Source organism: Onychostruthus taczanowskii, unplaced genomic scaffold (genome assembly GCF_017590055.1).
Source record: "Onychostruthus taczanowskii isolate IOZ18803 unplaced genomic scaffold, ASM1759005v1 scaffold54, whole genome shotgun sequence".
In the NCBI taxonomy this organism is placed as follows: domain Eukaryota; kingdom Metazoa; phylum Chordata; class Aves; order Passeriformes; family Passeridae; genus Onychostruthus; species Onychostruthus taczanowskii.
This window is the reverse complement of record NW_024503013.1, coordinates 3944563-3967587: the sequence shown is the minus strand read 5'-3', so window position 1 is coordinate 3967587 and position 23025 is coordinate 3944563. Positions and strand designations below refer to the sequence as shown.

General features: G+C 37.5%; 1 protein-coding gene across 2 annotated transcripts in view; it reads right to left on the bottom strand.

Moving 5' to 3' along the window:
* Positions 1–23025, bottom strand: part of ARHGAP42 (Rho GTPase activating protein 42) — a 144628-nt gene that overhangs the window by 51881 nt on the left and 69722 nt on the right. For both annotated transcript variants that reach the window (XM_041417073.1, XM_041417075.1), the window contains one exon: positions 15282–15353. In XM_041417073.1, coding sequence (XP_041273007.1) covers positions 15282–15353 — 72 coding nt within the window. The remainder of the gene's footprint in view (positions 1–15281; positions 15354–23025) is intronic.

Sequence of the window (23025 nt, the reverse complement as noted above, 5' to 3'; positions counted from 1 at the left end):
TGGACTAGAAATATGAATCAGATTATTTTAAAATCCAAGTGACAAAGGTGTCAAAGTCATCAGCTTCAGGAAATACTCAAGTTAAGGGCAAACTTGATGCAATGAAAAATGTGAAGGAAATTACTTTTTAGGTGATTTTTTTCCCCCTGTAATTGTAAAGTGGGAAAGGAGTCTGCCTGATTGCAGTATTTAAGACTTTGGTCACAAGCTACCGGACCACCTACCTCAGAAGGTAACTTGACACAGCCTTTGACAATGAGGCCTGGGTGCTGATGCTGCACATTTGGACTTGATATTGTCTTTTCCTCTGCTGTCTCAGATGTCAGATCAAAGGAAGGAGCCAAGGAGCCATGGGAAAAGCTCCTACAGGATTACCGATTTCAGACTGGGAACACCCAGCCCAGCCAGCTCTTCTATCTTTTCTTTCTTTGCTAACAGATCTATGGTATGAACTGTAGGTATTTGTTTTGCCTTGTGAACTATTTGTTTCAGAACCAAGGTGATCGATAGCCAAAGTCTGGCTAGCCGATTGAGCTCATGTTGACACTAACATAACATTTACTAACAAGAGCTGGAAAAAAGTCTGAAGTCTCAGCTGCCCGGTAAAGAATCAAAGGAAAAGGTGTGACAACAGGAATTCACCATCTGAAATACCTGCATACAGTGCATCAAATACATGTCAATGCCAAGAAGGGGACTATTGATACACCAAATGTGGGTCCCATTGCTTTTATTTTCTGCTATGATCTATACCAAAACCTGTGAATTACATATCACATCCTCTCTTTATACGTATAAAAGGAAAACAAAAAAATTAAATGATCACATGTAAACAGATTAGCTCCTCCAAGCCTGCCAAGAACAAGAAAAAACCAAGTTCAAATAAACTAATTTTGGTTTTAAGACATATTGTATCTCATGAGAAGCTTCATAAAGATATCCATGGCACCATCCATAAGGAAATAAGGAATTTGAAGGCTCTCATAGTCTTCTACTAGCTCTCACCCAGACTGCACCTCTACACTGCCACAGATCTGCTCAGCCTCCACAGTTTTTATACCAGTTATGTTCAAGAGGAAACTACAAATTGGAGCTTGTCTGTCACCAGTACAACTTCTGGCCCAAGTTCAGTGTTTCCAGAGACAGCACATCTAATCAACTTCTTCCTCCTTTTCCAGATTTTAACTTAACAAGACCTTCTTCCTTCAAAGGTAGAAGTGGACAAAGTAAAAAGACTAACAGAAGTAAAACATAAATAAAGATCTCTTGGCAATTTGGACTGCATTAGTGCCTTTACCTGGCGATACTCCTGAGAATAAGTTTGCAGCAGGACAGTGTTTCTGGCATTGCTCTGATTACTCAGACATGTTTATGGGAAAAGTATAAAAAATACTGGCCCCAACAGGTGAGTGAGTTTCCTTTGCTTGAAAGGTCCTTCACTGTGCCAGTAAAACCCACATATCTAGATGTATTGAAGCCTCTGAAATCTGTTTACTTAATACAAATTAATAAAAAAGAAGATACACTCAGAAGCAGGTGATTCATGTTCTGGATGAGAATAAACAGTTTATGCCAAAATAGCTCTAGTCTCACACACTCAGTCGGTGACTCACAGCACACAGGCGCATCCTAAGTGGAGTCACAGACTCAGCTTATTCCTGCTTTAGCCTGTTCTTCTGCAGCCCTCAAAACACTTGACACACAGCCACTGCCCAAATGAATTATCTGAATCTTGGTCCCAGCAATCTGCGCCCATAAGGCTGAGAAATCTACTTTGCCACATACTAGGAGATTTTCAAAGAAAGTTTCCATGCAAAAAACATCTCCTCAAAGTTTAGGAGACAGATGATTGCTTTTGCCTAGATTCCACATTGGATCAAACCCCAAGGAGAAGAGATGGTTGGATAAGAAAGCTTGTGCTGTACTGTTACCAGAACAGACTACACCAGCCATTACACAAAGCTTAAGGCATGTGGCCATAAGGAAGATGCTAATTCCTAACCTCTGTACTGTCTCTTACTCCCTTCAGACTCCAGCTTGCTTTCATCCTTGCACATCTTTCCTGCAGTAAACTTCATCTTTTCTTTTGCCCTGGAAAAGTATTAACCATTTGTTTCAAAATATCAGCTAGAACATATGATAAAAACTCCCACCCAAAATCCATGTGAGATAACTGGGAGGGTGCAAAAAAAAAAAAAAATCTAAGCACAGAAAAAGAGAAATTACATAATATTAATATTTGGCATGTTTTACACTGATATAAGTCAGTCCTATAAGTCATACACTGATATAAGTCATCAACACCTTTTGTCTAGACTAAGTCCTGTGGATTCTAAACACTGTAAATATCTCTGTATAGTTGTTTAACCATTCTCAGGTGTGTCAAGCCTTATATCAGTGCAAAAATATTTACAGTCTGAAATGCTTCAGATTTCTAGGAAACCCATTAGGAAAGCCCTTAACCACACACTCGCCTCACAGCATTTAATGGAGCCTTACTAACTGCCAGTACCCTCCTGAGAGACTTAAGTCATGTAATACTGGATCCAGGTTTAATTCCTGGTTTTAGTCTCTCTGCTCAGATTTCCTACATAGTTTTTTTCAAAACTGATTAGAAAACCTCAAAAAAATTTTTCAGAAATAAATTTTGCTTGAGATACTTCTAATTATAGGCATGACAGTTAGAAGTTTAACTCAAAAGATGTTCTTGTACTCCTCTTGTTTTACAAATATTTATAGCTGTGAGAATTCCAGAAACTAATTGCTGAGAAGTTTATTAAAAAGTTGACTCAAGTGAGTCAGATAGTTTTTCTCCTGTTCAGAAAGATTTTGATTGTATGCTGTAACTAATCATATACATGCTACAAATCATTGGCCTGATTCTTACAAATTTTACCCGCTAGCTGTATTTTTAGATATAAAGCATAAATTGTTGTTATATTTTAAAGTTGAATTTATTTTTCCAGAGGATATATCAAGAAATCTGGTGTTTTTATAATGGTCTACCACTACTTTGTGCTCAGTATTTAATGTCAAAACTGTTACATGTATCTTCAGAATAATTACATAAATTATTCCTCTTTAGTTTTCCAGAAAGAGTCTCTGCTGTCCTTCTCATTCACTTTCCTTTTTTTAGTTGCAGCAATTTTAGTGTTATATTTATCTATTACCTACATCTTGTATCTGTCCATAAAGAATTTTTTAAACTCTTTTTTTCGGTCCAAAATTAATAGTTAACAGTTTAAGAAGCTAATCCTTAAAAAATCCCACCAAAACATTATCCTTGTTGAAACCATAAAATAAACTTGTTTTGCAAGAAATTATTTTAAAAGTATCAATACAGGAAATTAAACCAGAAATCGTTGCAAAGAAACTATTTGGAAGAAAGAAGTCAGTACCTTGAAAAGAGGAGAATACCTTAATTAGAGAGCAAGTGAACATTGTGAAACATGGCCATGATGATTTCTTTCTTCCCCTCACCCAGATTTAGTTGTTTCACCAACTCAAATTGAGGTTCAGAAACTGTAGAAATGGGCACATAAATACAACAGTAAGACTTGAATATAGATCAAGTCAGACACATTTGTCAGTTGAAGAACCTGAAGGCAACAGTGAACTCTGTGGAGATCAATAAAGCCACATCCCTTTTCTTTCTCTTTGACAACAACTGGGAAAATGTTGATTTTTGCAACAACAGACTGGAGATGGTTCATTGCTAGAATGTTAGACTTCAAATATATTTCCTCAAAGCCATCTTTTTCATTACCTCCCAGACAAAAATCCAAATTGTATTTCAACAAAGTTAGTGGGATTTTGTTTGGAGATGTAAGTTTGGGGACCATGTCTTACTAAGTAGCAGGACAAACAAAAGTAGAACTGTAGTCTAGAAAATAAACGAAACTTAGTTTTGGAAAGATTGATTTGAGCTAAGATCCTCCGGACTTCTTGGAAAATGTAAAATCTCAGAATCTCACAACTCCTCCTTTGAGGAGAAAAAAGTAAATTCACCTTCCATTTTATGTTGCTGGCGGTTTTGTTGAGCATTCTTATGGAAGTAGTTGGTAACTTGCTGGGTTTTGGTTGGTTTTAATAATATTAAAATTATCACTGGCATCTGAGACCACAGGGTGCATTTTGATATATGCCTGGATGGAAAAAAATTTCTTTTTGGTAGAAATTTTGATTTGTTACGTGAATGCTAAGGGTTCAAGATAAGGTTGAAAGATATCACAAGATTGTTTTTTTTTCCCAGAAGAAAAAGTGAAAAGGTAATATAAAAGTCCTTCCCTCCTCTTATTCTGCAAAACAGAAATAATGTCAGGCTATAGGGTTTCCCTAAATCCATAACTAAGTCAGAAAAGTTAAAGGACACAGTTTATGTATTGTTAGCATATAATATGAAGTGAAGCAAGTTTGAACCATAGCTCATAAAGAAATCCTTGTTGATCGACATAAAATAGGGTTAATATAGTAATAAATTATGCCTTATGTTCCTCATAATTGCTAGTGAAAACAATTCCAAATTGAAGCAGAATATATCATGTAGAAAATTAAATGTCCAAATGACTATAAATCTTAAAACCAATTCTTTACTAAAAAAGAACAACCATATGCAAACCATGATGATCCAGAAAACAATATCGTGTATAACAGAAATAATTATAATAAAAAGAATATATTGCAACTGTGAAGTATAACAAGGCAATAAACTGGGAATACAAGACTGTTTAGCAGCTAAAGCTATGAAGACAGGTATTAGAAACTGGCAGTTAAAAAATAACCTCAATTAAAATCAGGTAAGAAATACATAAAACTGAAATATACTTGAAACAACCAAAAACTAATTTAAATTTAACTGGAGTTCACATCTGTGCAAAATACAGAATAACCTTGCAAGAGATAATTTACTTTCAGGTTCATAAACTTCTGACAAAAATTTTCTTTTCCCTCTGTAATGCCTTTAGAGATCCAAGTATCAGGTACTTTCAAAAGTGTGTCCTGGAAGAGGAGAATCCATTTCCTAATAATTCCCTATGTAATTCCATCAGATGTTTTCAAATTAAAAAGCAGATACTATTAGATGAGAAAATGTGTTTGTAGGATGTCACTTGTTTTTCTCCAAAAAATTCCCTTTTGAAATGGAAACAAAAATATTAGAAGTTCCCAGCATTGCTGTGAAAAGACAAGCAAACCTGCCAGTACTGTCAAGTCACAAAGCAGGACATATTAGACTCCCTGTTATTCAACTGCAGAGCTGTCTTGAGTTTATTTGGCATTTGCTGATTCCAGGAGTAGCTGCTCTGTGTCTGGGAATCTGCTAAATCCCTGCCCAAACAGCAGGACTGGTAAGTCTACACACGTAACCTAGTTTTATTGCTTTACTGTCTACTAAATATGAAGTATTTTTGCTGGAATAGCTTACTTAGGATATTATCAAGTTACTGCTTAAATAATATGGAGAAGCCCCCTAGAACATCAGAAACTGACTGACTTTTCTCTGCATCAGGTTTAGGATAGCTTTCTGAAGTTTAAAATATTTTATCATAACAGGAAGAGTTTTGTTCCTATACAAAAGCTTCTGACTTTAAATGATTTCAAAAACAAAGTTAGCTACACTCTTTAGGAGCTCATGAAGAGGCCACTTCATCTGCACAGTTAGCAACATCTTTTCTTTGCGCACTGAGAGCAAAGATAAAGAAAAAAGCTGCAAAGAACATAATGTCATTCAAATAAAGCAATTCCAACAGACCAGCTTAAAACTTCACATACTCAGTGCTTCATTTTAAAAGCTGCAGATAAAAATATCTCTTTTTTAACTAGCAATTTCTTTTTTTAAACACTCTTTGGAAATCTCCCATCTATGCCAACCAATCAGCCAACATCATTGATCCCAGCGTGCCAGCAGCACATTCAGCACCGCTCATGGTCCCAGGGCACCTCTGACATCATCTCAACAGGACTGCAGTGCTGACCTGAGGAAGAACTTGAGGCGTGCTATGAGAAATTTTTTAGATTAATACACACAACTGGAAACTGTGCTGTTTACAGATATTTTGGGAGAAAAAAAAGGAAACAGTCTGAGGTCAATGTCAGAAGTGATTTTGTTTTGTTTTGAAAGCATCTATTTTCAGAGTCCCTTTTACAACACTGATAAAAGAACACAAACTATCACTTTGGGGTGAAAAGTTAAGCCTCCCCAGTGGCGTTGTTAAGCTCACCGAGTGCTCTCAGATTACTTCTTGGGGGTGGGTGTTTAATCTTCTCATCAAGACAAGAATCTGAGACCACCCCTTCTTGGCAAACTCCACAGGAACAAACGGTTCTGTGGTAGCTACTATAACCTGACAGGTCCTGAAATAACAAAACTGCTTTATTTGGTGGAAAGATGGATCTTTTGATGCTCCCATATCTACCAAGACATAATAAAGTTTCAAGCAATGATGTCCATTTTTGTTACGGTACAGAAAGGTTATTTTCCAGATACAATCATCCAGCTCACTTTGGAGTAGAGCTATTTCAGAGTTTGCTTTACCAAAAGTAAAGTTGCTGTGTTAGTAGGAGATTCAAATTTGTATATTCCCAGGGCCCTGCAGAATCTGCTGCATCGACAGAACAATATACTGGATGAAGAGAAACCTATGGCGATACAGCTGATCAAATGATTTTCTATTTAGAATGGAAAAAGACAACTCCACCATACATATGGAATAAAGACCCATAGACCTCACATCATCTGAGAAATGTCCAAACAGTGCCCAAATTGTAACTATAACTGTGATTATTTTTATGCTGTTAACTTAACTACACCATGAAACAAAAGGAAGCAATGCAGAAAGAGACCTTAATTTTTCCCCAAACTGCTAAAGAAAACCCCAACATGTAACAGAGTAAGATTAACACATGAATTCATGCCCATGTATAAGAGCTCATAACTTAAGCATTTCAGTACAGTACCTCATTACTTAAGCATGTTCAGTACAGCTGTGGCACTGTACAACACCCACAAGCACAATTCTGAAGTAATCCCTGTAGGGAAAGACAACACAACTGCCTTTGTCAAAACATAATGAATTTGGTTTGATAAAGGATGCTAAAACTCAGGACAGAGTCTAATTTTGAACAAGGGGAGGAAGAGCAGGGGACTAGGTGCCTTTGAGCTGGTGAATGAAGACTGACACCTTGTGCAGGGAGCAGAATACCAGACTCTCTTCTTTAACTCCTGTCCTGCTCTGTGCCTGGGCAATTGGCCACTTCGTCTATTTTTCTTAAATCCTTCTTGAGACTTTTAAAATCTCATCAACAACCTTGAGAACTGCTTTTCAGGTGTGGGAACATGATCCTGTCCACGCTATGGCCAAGAGCAAGGTTAGAAAGAAATTAACAGGTGAGTAGAGCTACCAGAACTTAACAGAGCAGTAGAGCTCTGTTTGCCAAATCCTCCATGCCCTCAAACACTCACTAAGAAGTTTAGCTCCCCTGTGAGCTAGAAATTAAGTCTGAAGGTCAATGTCTTTGCTCATACTTTTGATCACAGCTCAGGAGGCCAGTAGGATTCTAGCAGCTGTGCAGGGTCAGGATGTAATCTTCCTGAGTCCTTCCTGTGACACACACTACAATAAACTGCAGCAGATTAACAAGAAAAAAAAGCCTTTATTTAATTAGAAGATGTCCAAGTTTTGTTGCATGTTTATATTCTTTTGTCCTTTTTCAGTAAAAAGGCTGATAATACCTAAGTTTTTAATTTTTTTTTGTTTGACTAGCTATAGATTAAAAAAAAAATAAATGGTTCTTTTTGCTAAGAAAGGTACACTGCATGCTCACTTAAACAATTCCACCAATTTACACATTTATTCTAAGCCTTAATTCTTAAATGTTATGGTAGCATAGTAAATTATTTTCCAATTTAGTACAGGGGACTAATTTATTTATCCTTAATTTATATCTGTTTTCTTTATGATGCAAATTAGAATCTTATTAAACTGCAGAAAAAAAGAAGCTTCAGAAACCGGTTTTTAGTCAGTGAGCCAGTTAATCACACTCACTTATAACAGAGAGGCTGCATTTAACAGAATTTATTAAAACTGATTATGCACATAACATTAACTGTTTTCCTCCCAAACACCTGCAGTTAACACACTGAACCAACAGTTTTTAATCACCATGTCCACAATCTTATAGTTATGACACTTTTCACTCTTATCTTTTAAAAGAATACACTAAAAGTGAAACAATCTTTTAGTATTGTTGTCTCTCTTTTGTCTGTATTTCTGTTAACTTCCTGAAAGTTTATCAACTTTGAATGAAACAGTAATTGAATTGAAGCAAACTGGAATGACAAAATAATTTTGTTTCATTTGCATGAGCTGTCCCAAGAAGACCAGTCACTTCAAAAGACTCTGTGTTCAGAAGCACAGCCAGTGTTGTCTTCCAGTTTAATAGTTTGGCTCTGCAGAGGAGAAAGTAAGACTTTCTTAGATGAAATGTATGCATACAGTGCTCTTCATCACTGTTTCTGAAACTTCCCAAATATTTCACACACACAAGTGTAGATGAAGCAATGGCTAATCATACTGGCACTACAATTATTTTGTTTGTGGCAAAAATAGGTCTTTCACTACTTGATATTTCCCTACATTTATTTGAATAAATCAGGGAAAATACATTTGATCTGTTTTAAAAATAATTCAATATTATACATTTTCATTAAATGCAAGTTCCGATTTCTCATTTCTTGCATTTGATAATGCTAGTTTAAGTAAAAGATCAGATTAGACAACATATATGGGATTACTTGTCAAGTGAAAGTGTTCTAGGACCAAAACCTTGGAATGAAATGCATTTACTAGTGCAATTCACAGCTTTCACACTTCAGAAACTTTAACCAAAACTTGAGGATTTATGTAAGTAAATGAAAAGTTAGAGAGAATTTATACTTCTCTATCTACCAGAGATAGATGCCTATTAGCCTATACCTAAAAAGATTATTTATCAGTACAGCAGAATTTTTGGTATGCAGCTGTCTCATGACCTCAGTCATGAGTAGCCTCAGTTCCTCATGCACAGTTGAAATAACTTACACTTTATTCCCAATCCTCCAGTCCTCCTCCCCTGTCTCAGCAACCTATGGGAATAACACCACATTTTTTTTTACCTGGTCATTACCAAAAATAAAACAACAGACTGATCTCAAATTGCCCCACAGAATCTTTTTACTGGTGACTTCTCTCTAACCAGACAGTCTCTCCCGTAAACAAAACTCATTGCCCTTTTCCCATGATCTAGTTCCTCTGACAGACTGGGTTTCTCATACTAAGCCCCATCTAAACTATATTACAATGACTCATCTAGAGTGTTATAAAAGCCTGGCTGAAACAGAAATAAGTTTGATCCCCTGCATTTCCTTGCCTACAGAGTAAGTTACCAAAAAAGATATCAGGTAACTGGTACTAACCATTTTTGAGAAACTTGCATTTTAACTCACATTAAAACATTTAGCCATCAATAATTCTCCTTGCCTGTCCTCTCTTTGCGCTTCCTTCTCCTGGCCCCCTCCCTCCATGGTTCAGACTGACATTAAAACACACCCAATCTAGTGGATGCAGATACCAAACCTTGAGTGACAGACACCACCTCTAATGAAACACCTCCTGCTGTACCTATTACAGCAAGGTCACCAATTTTTCTCAGTTAAAGGACAACAAGTGCTATGATTTGATCAGATACCGAGGAAACTGGTTCACCAAATGGGCATTCTGGTATTTCTAACCATCTTACATACTTATCTAAAACTCTGACTTGACAGCTTTCTGACAGACCTTAAAAATTGGGGGCTTTTGTTTGTTTCACGCTCCTCAATTTCCAGACAATCCAAATTAAACACAGAGAGAACGTGCTACCTCCTGCATGCCTACATGTGAAGATAGATGTGAGCAAAGATGTGGGAAAATTAATCCCAGTGAATATGGATTGTTTCCCAAGTAGAAAGGAATTCACTGCTTTGAATAAATGAATGAAATTAAATAAAGATAAAAACTTACTTACCCTTGTGGCCAAAACAAATTATTTTATGAAACAAACAGATGGAATTGTAAGGAGGAAATAAAGCTCTCCTTTTAAGTCTTAAAACCAAAATTGCTTCTGTTGTCTTTGATCTGATTTAAGTTGTATTAAAGGTCAATGAACATTGGAACAAATATTGCTAAATACTGTACTCAATGGATAAAAAGAAAGAGGAAGGTTTGGCTTTATTGTCCATAACACATCACACAATGAGCTCACCAGAGTTACCAGCTGGGGCCTCGCAAACCACATTGACCAAGTAAGGCAAAAGGCTTCGTGCCTGGAATCCTTTCCCAGTTACCTCACCCGGCTTCTGCTTGATTTGCTACAATAATTGGAGAGGTCATTTTTTTAAACTCAGATGGAGTAAATCAACAGGCTGTCCAATGCAAAGCTGGGTTTGTGTAGTCCCTGGAGAGAACTCAGCTTTATTTAAGCTGAGTGTGTACAGAAAAGGAATAACTGAAATATGTGCAATAAAAACAGAAGAGCAAGTAGTATAAATCAAGAAGAGCAAGTGATGTAGATTTGTATATTGCTGGTTAGATTACAAAGACTAATGCTTTATGGGTAATGTTTCTCAAATTTGTTGGGTACCTTCAGGTTTTTGAAGTGCATGTGAAGAATTGGTCTTTAATGTTATTCTTGTGATGTTCCAAAAACACTTGAACTTTGCACTCTGGGTTTATATGGTCCTTGTATTTAAAATATAGCTTTGTAACACCAACAGGATATATTTTATCCTCCATATTCTTTTTTATTTTTGTGACCATATTTTTTGCCTAAACTCATGTTAGTTTTGAAGAAAAAATTAAATAATTCTCATTCTCTATATTAAAAAACATCTATAGGATATTCATCATGGTAGCAAAAAATCTTGTGAACTTATTTATTACTAAAATAAAATGGTGATTCTCATAATTTATCACATTTTCCTCTTTTTTCCCTTGGGAGGGTGGGGTCTGCTTGTATTTATCTGCAACTGAATTTTAACTGGTGTTTTATAAAAAAAAGAAAGAAAGCCCAGAAATCACTTCTAAGTGTTCTCTCACATAATCTTCGCTCCCAGCAAAATCTGACAGTAGCACCTAATACAATTTCCTGGTTTGTATATTGGTAACACAACTGTCTAATAATATTTTCCTTCCACAAAATTTGGAAACACAGCTTAACAATGTGACATGTCTAATAATATTTTCCTTCCACAAAATTTGGAAACACAGCTTAACAATGTGACATTACTATCAGCTATCCTGTGGAGTTTGCACCGCCCACAGAATCACAAAATCACAAATATGCTATGTTGGAAGGGGCCCAAAAGGATCATCAAGTCCAACTCCTGGCCATGCGCAATACCATCCCCAAGAGGCACACCATGTGCCCAAGGGCATTGTCCAAACGCTTGTTGATCTCAGACAGGCTGGTGCTGTGACCGCTTCCCTGGGGAGCCTGTTCCAGTGCCCAACCACCCTCTAGTAAAACCTTTTTTAAAAAGCCACTCACCTGATTCAGCTTCAGACCATTCCCTTGAGTCCTGTCACTGGTCACAACAGAGACAAGATCAGTGCCTGCCCCTCTGCTTGCCCTAATGAGGAAGCTGCAGACTCTGATGAAGTTTTCCCTGTTTCCTCTTCTCCAGGCTGAACAGAGCAAGCAATCTCAGTGTCTCTTTGTATGGCTTCCTTTCTGGACCCTTCACCACATCCAAGCCCCTCTTTGGATGCTTGCTAATAGCTTCCTGTCCTATACGGTGGCACCCAGAACTGCCCCAGCACTGCAGGTGAGGCTACCCCAGAGCAGAGCAGGACAATCCCCTCGCCCAGCTGGCCATGCTGTCCCTGATGTCCCCCAGAACAGGAGTGGCTCTCCTGGCTGCCAGGGCACTGCTGGCTCATGTTCAAGTTGTCATCAACCAGGACCCCCAGGTCCCTCTCTGCAGCACTGCTCTGCAGCATCTCATTCCCCAGTCTGTATATACATCCAGGGTTGAACCATCCCAGGTGCATAATCCAGCACTTTTCCCTGTTGAATTTCATCTGGTTGGTGAGGACTGCACAGTCCTCTAATATGTCAAGGTCTCCTGCAGGGCCTCCCTGTCTTTGAGGGAGTCAACAGCTGCTCCCAGTTTTGCATCATCTGCAAACTTGCCTAGTATCCCTTCCAGCCCTGTGTCCAAGTCATTTATGAAGATTTTGAAGAGAGCAGGGCATAGGATGCAACCCCACTAGTGACAGGTCACCAGCCTGATGCCACCCCACTCATTAAAACCTTTTGTGCCTGACCTAATTCTCACCCCAAAGCATTATGTGTTTATTCAGCTGAATGCTGGACATTTTGTCCAGAAGGATCCTGTGACAGCATGGAAAGATTACATCAGCTGGCTTCCCTTGATCAGCTAGGTAGGTTAGCTTGTCATTAAAGGCAATCAGGTTTGACAAGCAGGACTTTCCCCTCATGAAGTAATGCTGGCTGTCACCAATGACTGCATTGTCTTTCAGGTGTTTTTCAATACCTCCCAGAATAATCTTCTCCATAACTGTACTAGGCACTGAAGTCAGACTAACAGACCTGTGTTTTCTAGGGTCCTCCTTCTTGCACTTCTTGAAAAATGGAACAAGTTTCACCAGCTTCCAGTCAGCTTGGATATCTCCTGTTTCTCTTCAGAGAGCAACATGTATACAGAAATGTTTTGGGGTTTTGGGCAGGAGAAGAATGACAGAGAAACAGAAGCAAGTTTGGATTTGATACGAATACCGTTCTACACACTGTTTTAGACTAATGCTACAGGGAAAAAAACAGCTCACACCTGCTGTGGACCTGGTAGGTCCACTCAACTGATGTGTCTAGAAAACCACAAATAATAAGTGACATTCTCAGTGTTTTGTGAAACTTGCTGCTAAAATCCAAACAAGAAAATATCTATATCTTCTGTTTGACTATCAGTACAAATCATCCCAGAGGAGTTCAAAGAGCCAAATCTGTGTGCAAACCTTCCTTAACTGCAGATAAACAACCAGCAAGCTCAACTCATTCAATATTTATAAGAGCTCATAAATGCTTAAGGGCTGATCCCAGTGAACAGAAGTAGGGGTAAGCAATCTGACCATGTTTTCCACTTTACCAATAATGGGTTTCACAAAGCCCAAATTTCTACTCTACTTCATATGGGTCTCATTATTCCTAGGTCATACGTTGCTATTTTGTAATTACTAGAAAAACAATACTGAATGTAATTAAGCTCTGACTTGTTTGTGTTGATACCATTTAGTTAAAGGCCAGCTGTAATTGCTTCCACTGATAAAAATCAATTCAAAGGCAAATGTATCACACTTGGTTATGTCGGCTTTCTGAATCTCTCATTTCTGAGTTTGGCAGTTGAATCCATGTGCAGTGCTAGAAAATATGTTTGTTTGACATTTTATAAAACAATGACCTGGGAGAGCTCTCTTTAGGGTATCCATGTGTCAAGCCAAGTATTCTGGACTCTCCAAAACACACAGCACTGCATAATGAAGTGTGTTAGACACTGGAATATGAGTTAGCTGAGCCAGGCTCCCTCCTGAACTCATTCTGTACAGTGCAGTATGACCACAGACATGTCAAAACAACTCTAAGAGGAGCAGATGCCCATATTTTACATGGAAGAGATATGGAAAAGAAACCACCCATTGTGATACACCAAACAGAGAGGACTCAACCTGTCCTGTAGTGCCCTGCCTTTAATATTCTTGATGATACAAAAAACAAAGGAGTCATCTTCAAGTAGATCATTATGCATGTGTTGACATCTACTGAGTGATATATTTATTCAAAGGAAACCTGAGCGTCGTAGAGAGTTGTGCAGAGAGCCCTGTGAACCACCTATGGATCCACCTATGGATTGTCTCTGTCATGCAGCAAGACAGTCAGTAGTATGGTGGGTTGATCTTTCAAATAGGGTGCTCTGAAGAATTATATCCCTTAAACTATGAGAATAGGAAATGAAGCATACTGAAAAGTAAAAATAATTTTGTGCTGGGATTAAATTCTGATTCAAGCAGCATGGTAAATAAACGCCCAGTCCTGCATCTCACAGCAGCATAGGGGTGGGACAAGAGAAGAATTTAGCTGTACACAAAAACATATTAAGTGAAAGGGTAAAGAACACCCACTTCAGAGAAATCTGACCTCAAGTTCGCAGTACACATTCTTCACAAACATCTACTTAGTTCCTGTGCGGAAGCAGTCCCATGTGTTTGCTACACATTCACAACAGCAGTACAAGAAGTATAAACCTTTGGTGTCTCTTTCCAATAGCTCTGTTCTTCTGTGTTTCTCTGAGTACAGCACAAGCACAACCTCACCTGCAACAGCTTTTTTTTGTACTCATTTAACCTTACAAATGGAACGTTTCCCAGACATTTTTATGAGCACTAATATAAGACGCAAAATGCTTCAGAACTAGTGTCTTTATAGAGATAGAAGAACCATAACCTTTAATTGACTACCACAGCCTCTATGTATAGCCCAGAGACTGTAATGAAAGCAGACACTGACAGCCACTCAAAAATTCAGGATCAGACTGAAAACAGCTCTTCTAGACCAAGAGTTAATTCTAACATACTTTTCCCCAGTATAGCTGATTTCCTGAGCTGACTAGTGAACACTGGTATAGACAACCTGCATTGTCTCTCTCACACAGATATAACACAACACCAAAGAACCAGATAAAATTACCAACTGGAGCACTTTCACCATGGGAAAATCCCTGAAGAATATGAAGATGAATACTCTGGCAAAATGAACATGAACCATTGCACTGCATGAGCCATGTAAAGAGGAGAGGGACAACAGAGGCAGAGATCGTGCTGAAACTGTCTTCTGTCTTTATGCAATGTCTGCTTGAGGGACTCATAGCAGCTGTTTGAATCCTCCCTGTGGTTCTGGGTTAACCCAAGACGCAGCACAATGTAAATGCAGACATCAGAAGATGAACACAATGCCAGATGGTAGAAATGTGCAACAGTAGCAAGAGCTGTCTTCTATGCATATTATCAGTCTTTAAGCTCCATTTCTAAATCATCTTCTCCTCTGAAGCAAAGAATTTAGTATAATTTACTAACATATTAATGAGGACGGTATCAAGTCTGTTTGAATACAAAATGCTTGTTTTCAGTCTAGCCTTCAAAACACACTGATAAACTCAAATAAACACAAAATGAAAAACAACTCCAGCCACTTACTTTTGCTGCTCCTATTTGCTCTTTTCGAAACTTCTCCAGCGGTGCTATTAGCACATCATTAGCATTCTGGATCTGCAATGTTAAACATAAAGGATATCTTCTTAATACAGAGTATTTGCAGAAAGTGCAGTCACTGTAACTCTGCCAATGTGCAACACTGAAAAATGCATGTCTGAAACATTCTGGTAAGAGCAGAAGGCAAGTAATTATGTTTTCCTTAGACAAAGCATACAACACACATGTACACTAGTCTACTACAGAACATTTTTAGGAATAACTAAGGGAATTTTAATGGAAGATGCAGTAATTTTCTCTCCAATATGCAAAAGGTTTTCTGGTACTTTACTTCCATTTCTTGCATCTTGCCTAAAACCAGAATAGAAAATGAAAACTTTCAGGAATATATTTTGGCAGAACAAAGAAGACAAACACGTGAATACTGACAGCACTGACTAAAAAAGTCTGTGTTTACGGAATCTGAAACTTTGACAGCTGAATCTTTTCAGCTGTCCCTTTGGATTATAAACCTAGATACAGTGAGCAGAAGACAGTGAGGCAGAGAACTTTAAAAAGATATGTGGGTACTTAAAAGAAATACTCTAGATTGGGTTCCTTCACTTTTCTAATTTTTAAGCTAATTTGAGATGTCCTGCAGCTATTTTTATCCCTTTAACCTAAACCAGAGTTCTTAATGAAACACAGTTTTCCCCTCTGGCCTATGTTTATTTAGTGTAAATCCAGTCCTGGGAACTCCTCCCTGAAACCCATTCCCAGAAGCAATCGCCCAAAGCAGTCTGTAGTCATTTGGGACTGGAAACACACAAGCAGAAGAATACAAATGGCAGCCAAGCCATCATGCCACTCTCCAAGGAAAGGAAGCATAATTTCCCTATGTGCCTTTTAGGGACAGGAAGAATAACCAATTAAATTGACTTTGCTGATGAAAATCAGAGAAACTGAAACCTGTCAACATATCAGAAATAAAGTAGAATAAAACACATTACAATGTTCTATTATACTGACTACAGGCAAAACTCTGGGTTTTCTGCACAAATAGCTTTTTTTCTCCTCACAGTACAGTCTTTACCAAGACTTATAATTTGGGCTTTGGCAGGTTCAGTGGTCTGGGCAAGTTAACATGTACTTAAGCCAAATGTGAATGAATACAGTTCTTGTGGTTCTTCCATAACAGTAATTGATAAGTTACATTGTCAGTTGAGCACAAAATCTTCCCAAAAGGCTGTAATAAAAACCATAATGAATAAACCCATTGAAATACACACTTTTTTACCCCCCAAACCTAACATTACAATTCAAAAGACCACAGAATCACCACATCTCTTAGCAGGGCAAAGTTTTAGGAGAAGATGAGACTCTCTTTGACACCCTTATGAAGTGAAGTCCAAGACAGCAATGGCAACACTGGAATGCTCAGTGATGCCATGATCAAAATGTGCTACATTTAAAAACAAAAATAAGGCATAGAGGATGAAGAGGAATGTTTTCATTGCATTCAACATCCTCCATCAGTTCCACTGGACCAGTCTACAACACTACCTTACTCTTTAAGTGGATGCTTCCCAACAATATATAGATTTTTAGCTGTCATCCAGCAATCTAACTGGGACTCAACACCTTTTACAAGGGAAAGTGCATGCACTTAGCAAAAGATAATTTCAATCCCAAGGATCACTAAAGCAGATTAACAGCAGTGCAAAACTTAAATAACTTGCCTAATACCAAGCAAAATTTCAGTGCATATGCCTGGAAGCAGCAGCTGGAAGTTTTGATAGCTTACAGAGCATGTACATGGCTTTTAGCACCACATACAGAAACCACAAATGATTGCTGGAGTCACTGGTATTGAAATGTGCATGCAATTTTTTTTGTGTTTTTTTTTTTTTATATCCCAAACTAAGTTTTTCTCTGCCCTTTAGATTCACTACTAGTCTTCTTGCTTGTCATTGCCAGTCAAACTAACCCCATGTGGAGCTGAATGGCCCCTCCCTTGACTCAAGGCTACCATGGTCATGCAGCCTCCATGCCACACCAGGAGACCTCACTGCATACATTGTCCTCTTGGCATGTGAAAGTGACTGAAACATAACTCCTACCCATCTTATTCAAAGATGCTGCAAAGCAAATGATAAGATACTTGGAGAAAGAGAATCCTGCTTCAAACACCATGGAAGAACATAGATACAGGAAGCATATGGAACTGAGAGGATTCGTCTGAAAAGGAAGTGGCTTTGCTGGGCTGAACCACAATGTTATACTCTCACAGTTATACATGAAGTGGGAATGGACAGCAGGCATTGCCAGGCTTTCAACTAGACAGGGTCTGGCCACTGAATAGACCTGTTAAGCCACATCAAGAGAACACACTACAAGCTCATCCCTGGGCTGAAAGGTTCTAGTGGCAAGAGCCGTGTTGTGACAATTCATCTCCCAGCAAAATTAAGAGCTAGGAAAGAAATAGGGAGGGAGAATTTGGCAGCAAAGGACCTAAGAAAATCCCAGCAGATGCATTTCAACAGCCACTATTACAGGATGTAGAATTCTCCACTGTGTAAAGATTTCCATCAATTTCCATCAAGTTGGGCCTAGCTTTTGGAAACTGAAAATTATAGAGAAAGAACAACTTTTGCCTTACATATGCACTTATTAATTTCCTTTCTTTGTCTATTACTATCCCAGCAACTAGCTTACAGTTTCTTTCTTAATGGTTATAAATCTGCATACAGCCCTCCCCCCCCCACCACACCCCCTAACTCTTCTGTGTCCCCTTTAAAGTAGCAATCCAATACTCCCAAAACCATTTCTGTGGAAATCTGATTGCTTTAGATAATCTGAAATTTTCACTGTGTGGTCCTAATAGAGTATCTTTTTTCCTGCCAAGATGATAATCCCTCTCCTACTCAGTTATTGTGTTAGGTTGAAATCAGGGACACTGGGAACAGGCAAACAATGCCAAAAACACTGTAACAGTTTTTGTAAACAGCAACTTCAGAAATCCATGTTGTGTCTAAAATACGGATCTTACCCTTCCATGCTTATTCAGACTAGTCACACCTTTAGAGAAGTTACATTTTTTTGATTTAATAGTTACTGAACGTTATGCAGTTCCAGTGCTCAGCATGGTTAATATGTGGCAGTCAATCAAATTACATGATTGTTTCTCTTGTTTGGCAAAAGCAGTGGTCCTACTCCAGAAAAAGAAAAGAAAAAGAATACCACAATTTAATTTAATGACAGTTCATCAGTATTTTTTAATTTAAGATGTCAGACAATTATTAGCAGACATAATACAAGAATATTACTTTGACATTTAAAAGAGCTATACAGATACAGTAATAAAGAAACAGATTTTTCTAAAACAAAAAGCTTGTTCAGATTTTTATCTTCGGTATATATAATTCCACTTAGTTCTAGTTGATTCCACTTGTTGATAAAGGCACCATTGAAACAAGTACCACTAAAACCACACAGAAGTTGTAAAATATATTTGAAACAGAAGCATTTAAAAATTCAAAACACTTTTTCTAAGGCAGTTTGACAACGTATGAGGTTGGTCATTGTTTGCATAACTGCAACTTTCCAATACACCCTGGCAGCCTTTGAGACAACACGGCGAAGCCATTTAAGTTGTCTTTTCTGATTCATGATCATCCACTTTTCCAACCTACCCTTTTTTCCGCCAGGAGTTAGCTGTGAAATTGAATTCATGCACCAATACTGAGATTAAACTGTGGATTTCCCAGAGTGCAAATGTGGAGAGAAACTCCATATCTATACATTGAAGACAGACTGAGCTAGCAACCTTTTAAACTTTTCTTTTTTTTAATAAAAATTCCAATCATTAGAATGAAGACCATTAAGAGAATCATAATTATTATACAGTGTTAGGGAAGACTAAATTTCTTGCAAATATATCTGAACATTTCCATTTCTAGATTTTCTTAAATTGAAGTTAACATTGTTTTTAATGAGTTTTCTAATTAGTTTTCTGATTTTTCTGAATTTAGGAGAGTGAATGATATACAGCATGCACATGCAATATTCTTCTTCTTTTACTTAAAGAGGGTAGATAAAGAATTACATGGAAAGAGGGCAGGTTTAGATTAGATATTGGAAGGAAATCCTTTATTGGGAGGGTGTTGAGACACTGGCACAGGCTGCCCAGAGAAGCTGTGGATGTCCCATCCCTGGAAGTGTTCAAGGCCAGGTTGGATGGGGCTTTGAGCAGCTTGGTCTAGTGGAAGGTGTCCCTGCCCATGGTAGAGAGTTGGAGTTGGATGACTTTTAAGGTCCCTTCCAACCCAAGGCAATCTGTAATTCTGCTTTGGTAGAACCAGTGGATACAAACAGAAATTAACCTAAAAAACATAGATGCAGCTGCTAATTTTTTTTTTTTTAATACTAACAGCACAGACACAGACATTTTAAGCCCTAATTGTTTTATAGGTTTTTATCTTCACCTTAGTGTCTACAGGCTGAACTACAGTAACAAGGACAGTTAATACCTTTTGAGCTTTGTATTTTCATTTGTAGGGATAAGGACTATGTAAATCACAGGAAGAACTGAGTTAACAGATTTACCAATTGCCAGAAGAAGACAGCAACAATTTAAGTGAGGAACATTTGCAGTCAAGAATAATATTAAACTCACCTGAATGATAGTTAAACAATTTAACTACAAAAAATTTTTGTGTCTATATAGTGTATCTTGGAAAAACACTTTTTGTTCCAAAACCTGCTATGACTACTTTTCATGGCAATACAGAAAGACCACACCAGTACACGGTAAATAGAATTAATTTCCCTGAACTACTTAATGGCTCGCAAATTCTGAATGCTGACAAATATTAACTTTTTTCATGTCAGTATAAGACTTTTAGAAAACACAAATTAAATTCATTCAAAGGGGACAACAAATCTCATAGGTAATATATGCATAGTAACGTATTTCTAATTTAGAAAAGCATTTCCCTACTAGACAAAAAGACGTAATTTAATTTTAAATCTTTCCCCCAATTCCTAACAATTACTAACATCTGATCAAAATACCTCTTCTTTCAGTCTGAGGCCTGTATCAGCAACTCCCAATGAATACAACTTCAAATACAACAGCTGAGATCAAATACAGACAACCAGGCTTTTGTATAACTTAAGTATCAAATTGAATACTACAAAGAATATAAACATACCATGATAAAACACTGGTCATGTATTTAAGTGCACAGTTTCTGTTTTAGAAGTTAAAAAATGTAAGTATTACACGAAGTTAATATTGTGAATTTCAATCCCTGTAACTACTTGACCTTAGCAAGACAAATATTTTTACAGCTTTGTACAGAAAACTCTACACAGACAAATCACATACTTAACAACAAACAATATACTCAAAGTTCATCTTAATACCTCTCACCTTTACAAAAAAAAAAAAAAAAGAAATCAAACAATATCTAAGCTTATGTTAATTTCCTAAAAATATCACTACCACTGCCACTTATTTAAAGTAAAGTTGATGTTAAAGGAGATTGAGAAGACTACGAAGTTTCAACTACAGATGATTAATAACATAGGCTGGACACTTCCATGTACAATGTGTAATGCAACAACAAAAACCTAAAGCTGTATTTAGTGGTATTAATACACTACCACAAGGGGATGTTTATAAAACATACTAGTCAAGCCTGGGATAGTCATACACATGAATCAAAAAATAGTTTGCGTTCGAAGGGACCTTAAAGATCATCAGGTTCCACCCCATCATGGGCAGCAATGCTTTCCACTAGATCAGCTTTTTTCTCAATGTTTTCAAGTGAATTTTGATTTTCTACATTGCACAGTTTATGTTTAAAAATACATCACAATAGTGTCAAACCTGAAGTGATTGTTTGTTAATATAATAAAAAAATACACAAGAGAATATGCACAAAGGCTGCCTTTAGGATAGAAAAGCCAGTCTCCTTATGGAGTCCTCACAAAACATTAGAGGAAGAACACAACTCATCTGAAGAACAAGTGAAAAATTTCAGTTGTTTGGTGTCCTCAGGAGCTTTTTCCTTTTGACGATTACGGACCAAACAGATAAAAAAACAGCCAACCTTCAAAAAAGTCAGTCTTCATGAAGAATCTGACTCAGATCTACCATCTGCTTTTTAAACATAACACTGGTATTCTAAAAAGTACACACTGATATGTGATGTAAATATACATAGAAAAAATATGTAGATATAATATTTTAAAATCAACATTGCAAACATAATTTCAAATCACTGATATTCTAAGTTGGAAAGGAGCCAAAAGGATCATCGAGTCCAAATCTTAGGAGAATGGTCCATCCAGGAACTGAACCCACAACCTTGGTGGTATCAGCACCAAGCTCTTGACCAACCGAGCCAGTCTTCAGGGTCTTGTGTATCTTGACTTTGCAATTACGCAGTAGAGGTCTTGGTAAATTAATGTCTAATTATGGGTGAGTGGACAAACTAGATTTGAAAGTACTAGTGAGTACTGTGACTATCTTTGTGATCATTAACCAGATGCAACTTTGTCTTGTAATTTGGGGAGAATATCAAATACCAGGTGTTGGGAGCACCCCAAGTGTGGAGACATGAGGCCTGACTCCATTTTTAGAAGGCTGGTTTATTATATTATATTATGATATATATTATATTAAGACACTACATTAAAACTATACTAAAAGAACAGAGAGAAAAGCTTGATCAGAAGGCTTGAAAGAACAGGAATAGAATGCATAACAAAATCTTGTGACTGCTCACAGCCTTGGCACAGGTGGCTGTGACTGGTCATCAATTGAAAACAATCCACATGGACCAATGGAAGATGTACCTGTTGCATTCCACAGCAGCAGATAGTTATTGTTTACATTTCTTTCCTGAGGCTCTTCAGCTCCTCAGGAGGGAAAAATCCTAGCAAAGGATTTTTCATAAAATATCATAGCTACAACCAGGAGGTCCTCTCTCTGTCCCATTTGGTAGTTTCCTCTTTTCCTTCCAAGTACCAGCCAAGGAAGAAAATAGTTTATAAGCAATACATTTTGGGAGCTTAATGGCAGGAATGAGTGAGTCGACATTATTTTAGAAATATTCCCTTGTACTATCTTCTTTCTTCTTTGCTATTTTTCAACTACCCACTATCCTACTAAGTACAGTATGTAATTAAAAAGAATTAAGTTTGAAATGCTTTCATTGCATCAGCACATTAATGAAATGTTTATATAAGCCACATTTCATTAACTTTATACCCCAGCAGTCTCAAAGTTGAGGCATATGCCTTCTGCCCTGTTTCCATATGTTCCTGAACAGGGTTATGATGACCTCTGCAATCTTAGCTGAGGGTACAACATAGCAAGTACCTATCAAATACAACCCAATCAACCTCTACCTTTTTGCAGCAGCTCAATCTATAGTACTTCAGCACTCAGAGATCCCAAGGTCCAGTACAACCATTCACTAAAACAATAACTTGATTCTCTTGGATGGAGGCATTGATATTGTTTCTGTTTGCAATGGCTGTGGAGCAGAAATTTTCTTCTTCCTCCCAGGAAGCCAAGCCTTACGAATGACCCTGAAAGCTTGGGTCTTCAAAACCATGCTATACTAACACTGGTTAATTTGCTTTAGGGCCAAGGAACAACAGAGAAGTATTAACTCTAAGGCTTGGCATTAAGAAAATAGAGAAAGAGAAAATGTATTTTTGAGTTCAAGTAACAGAT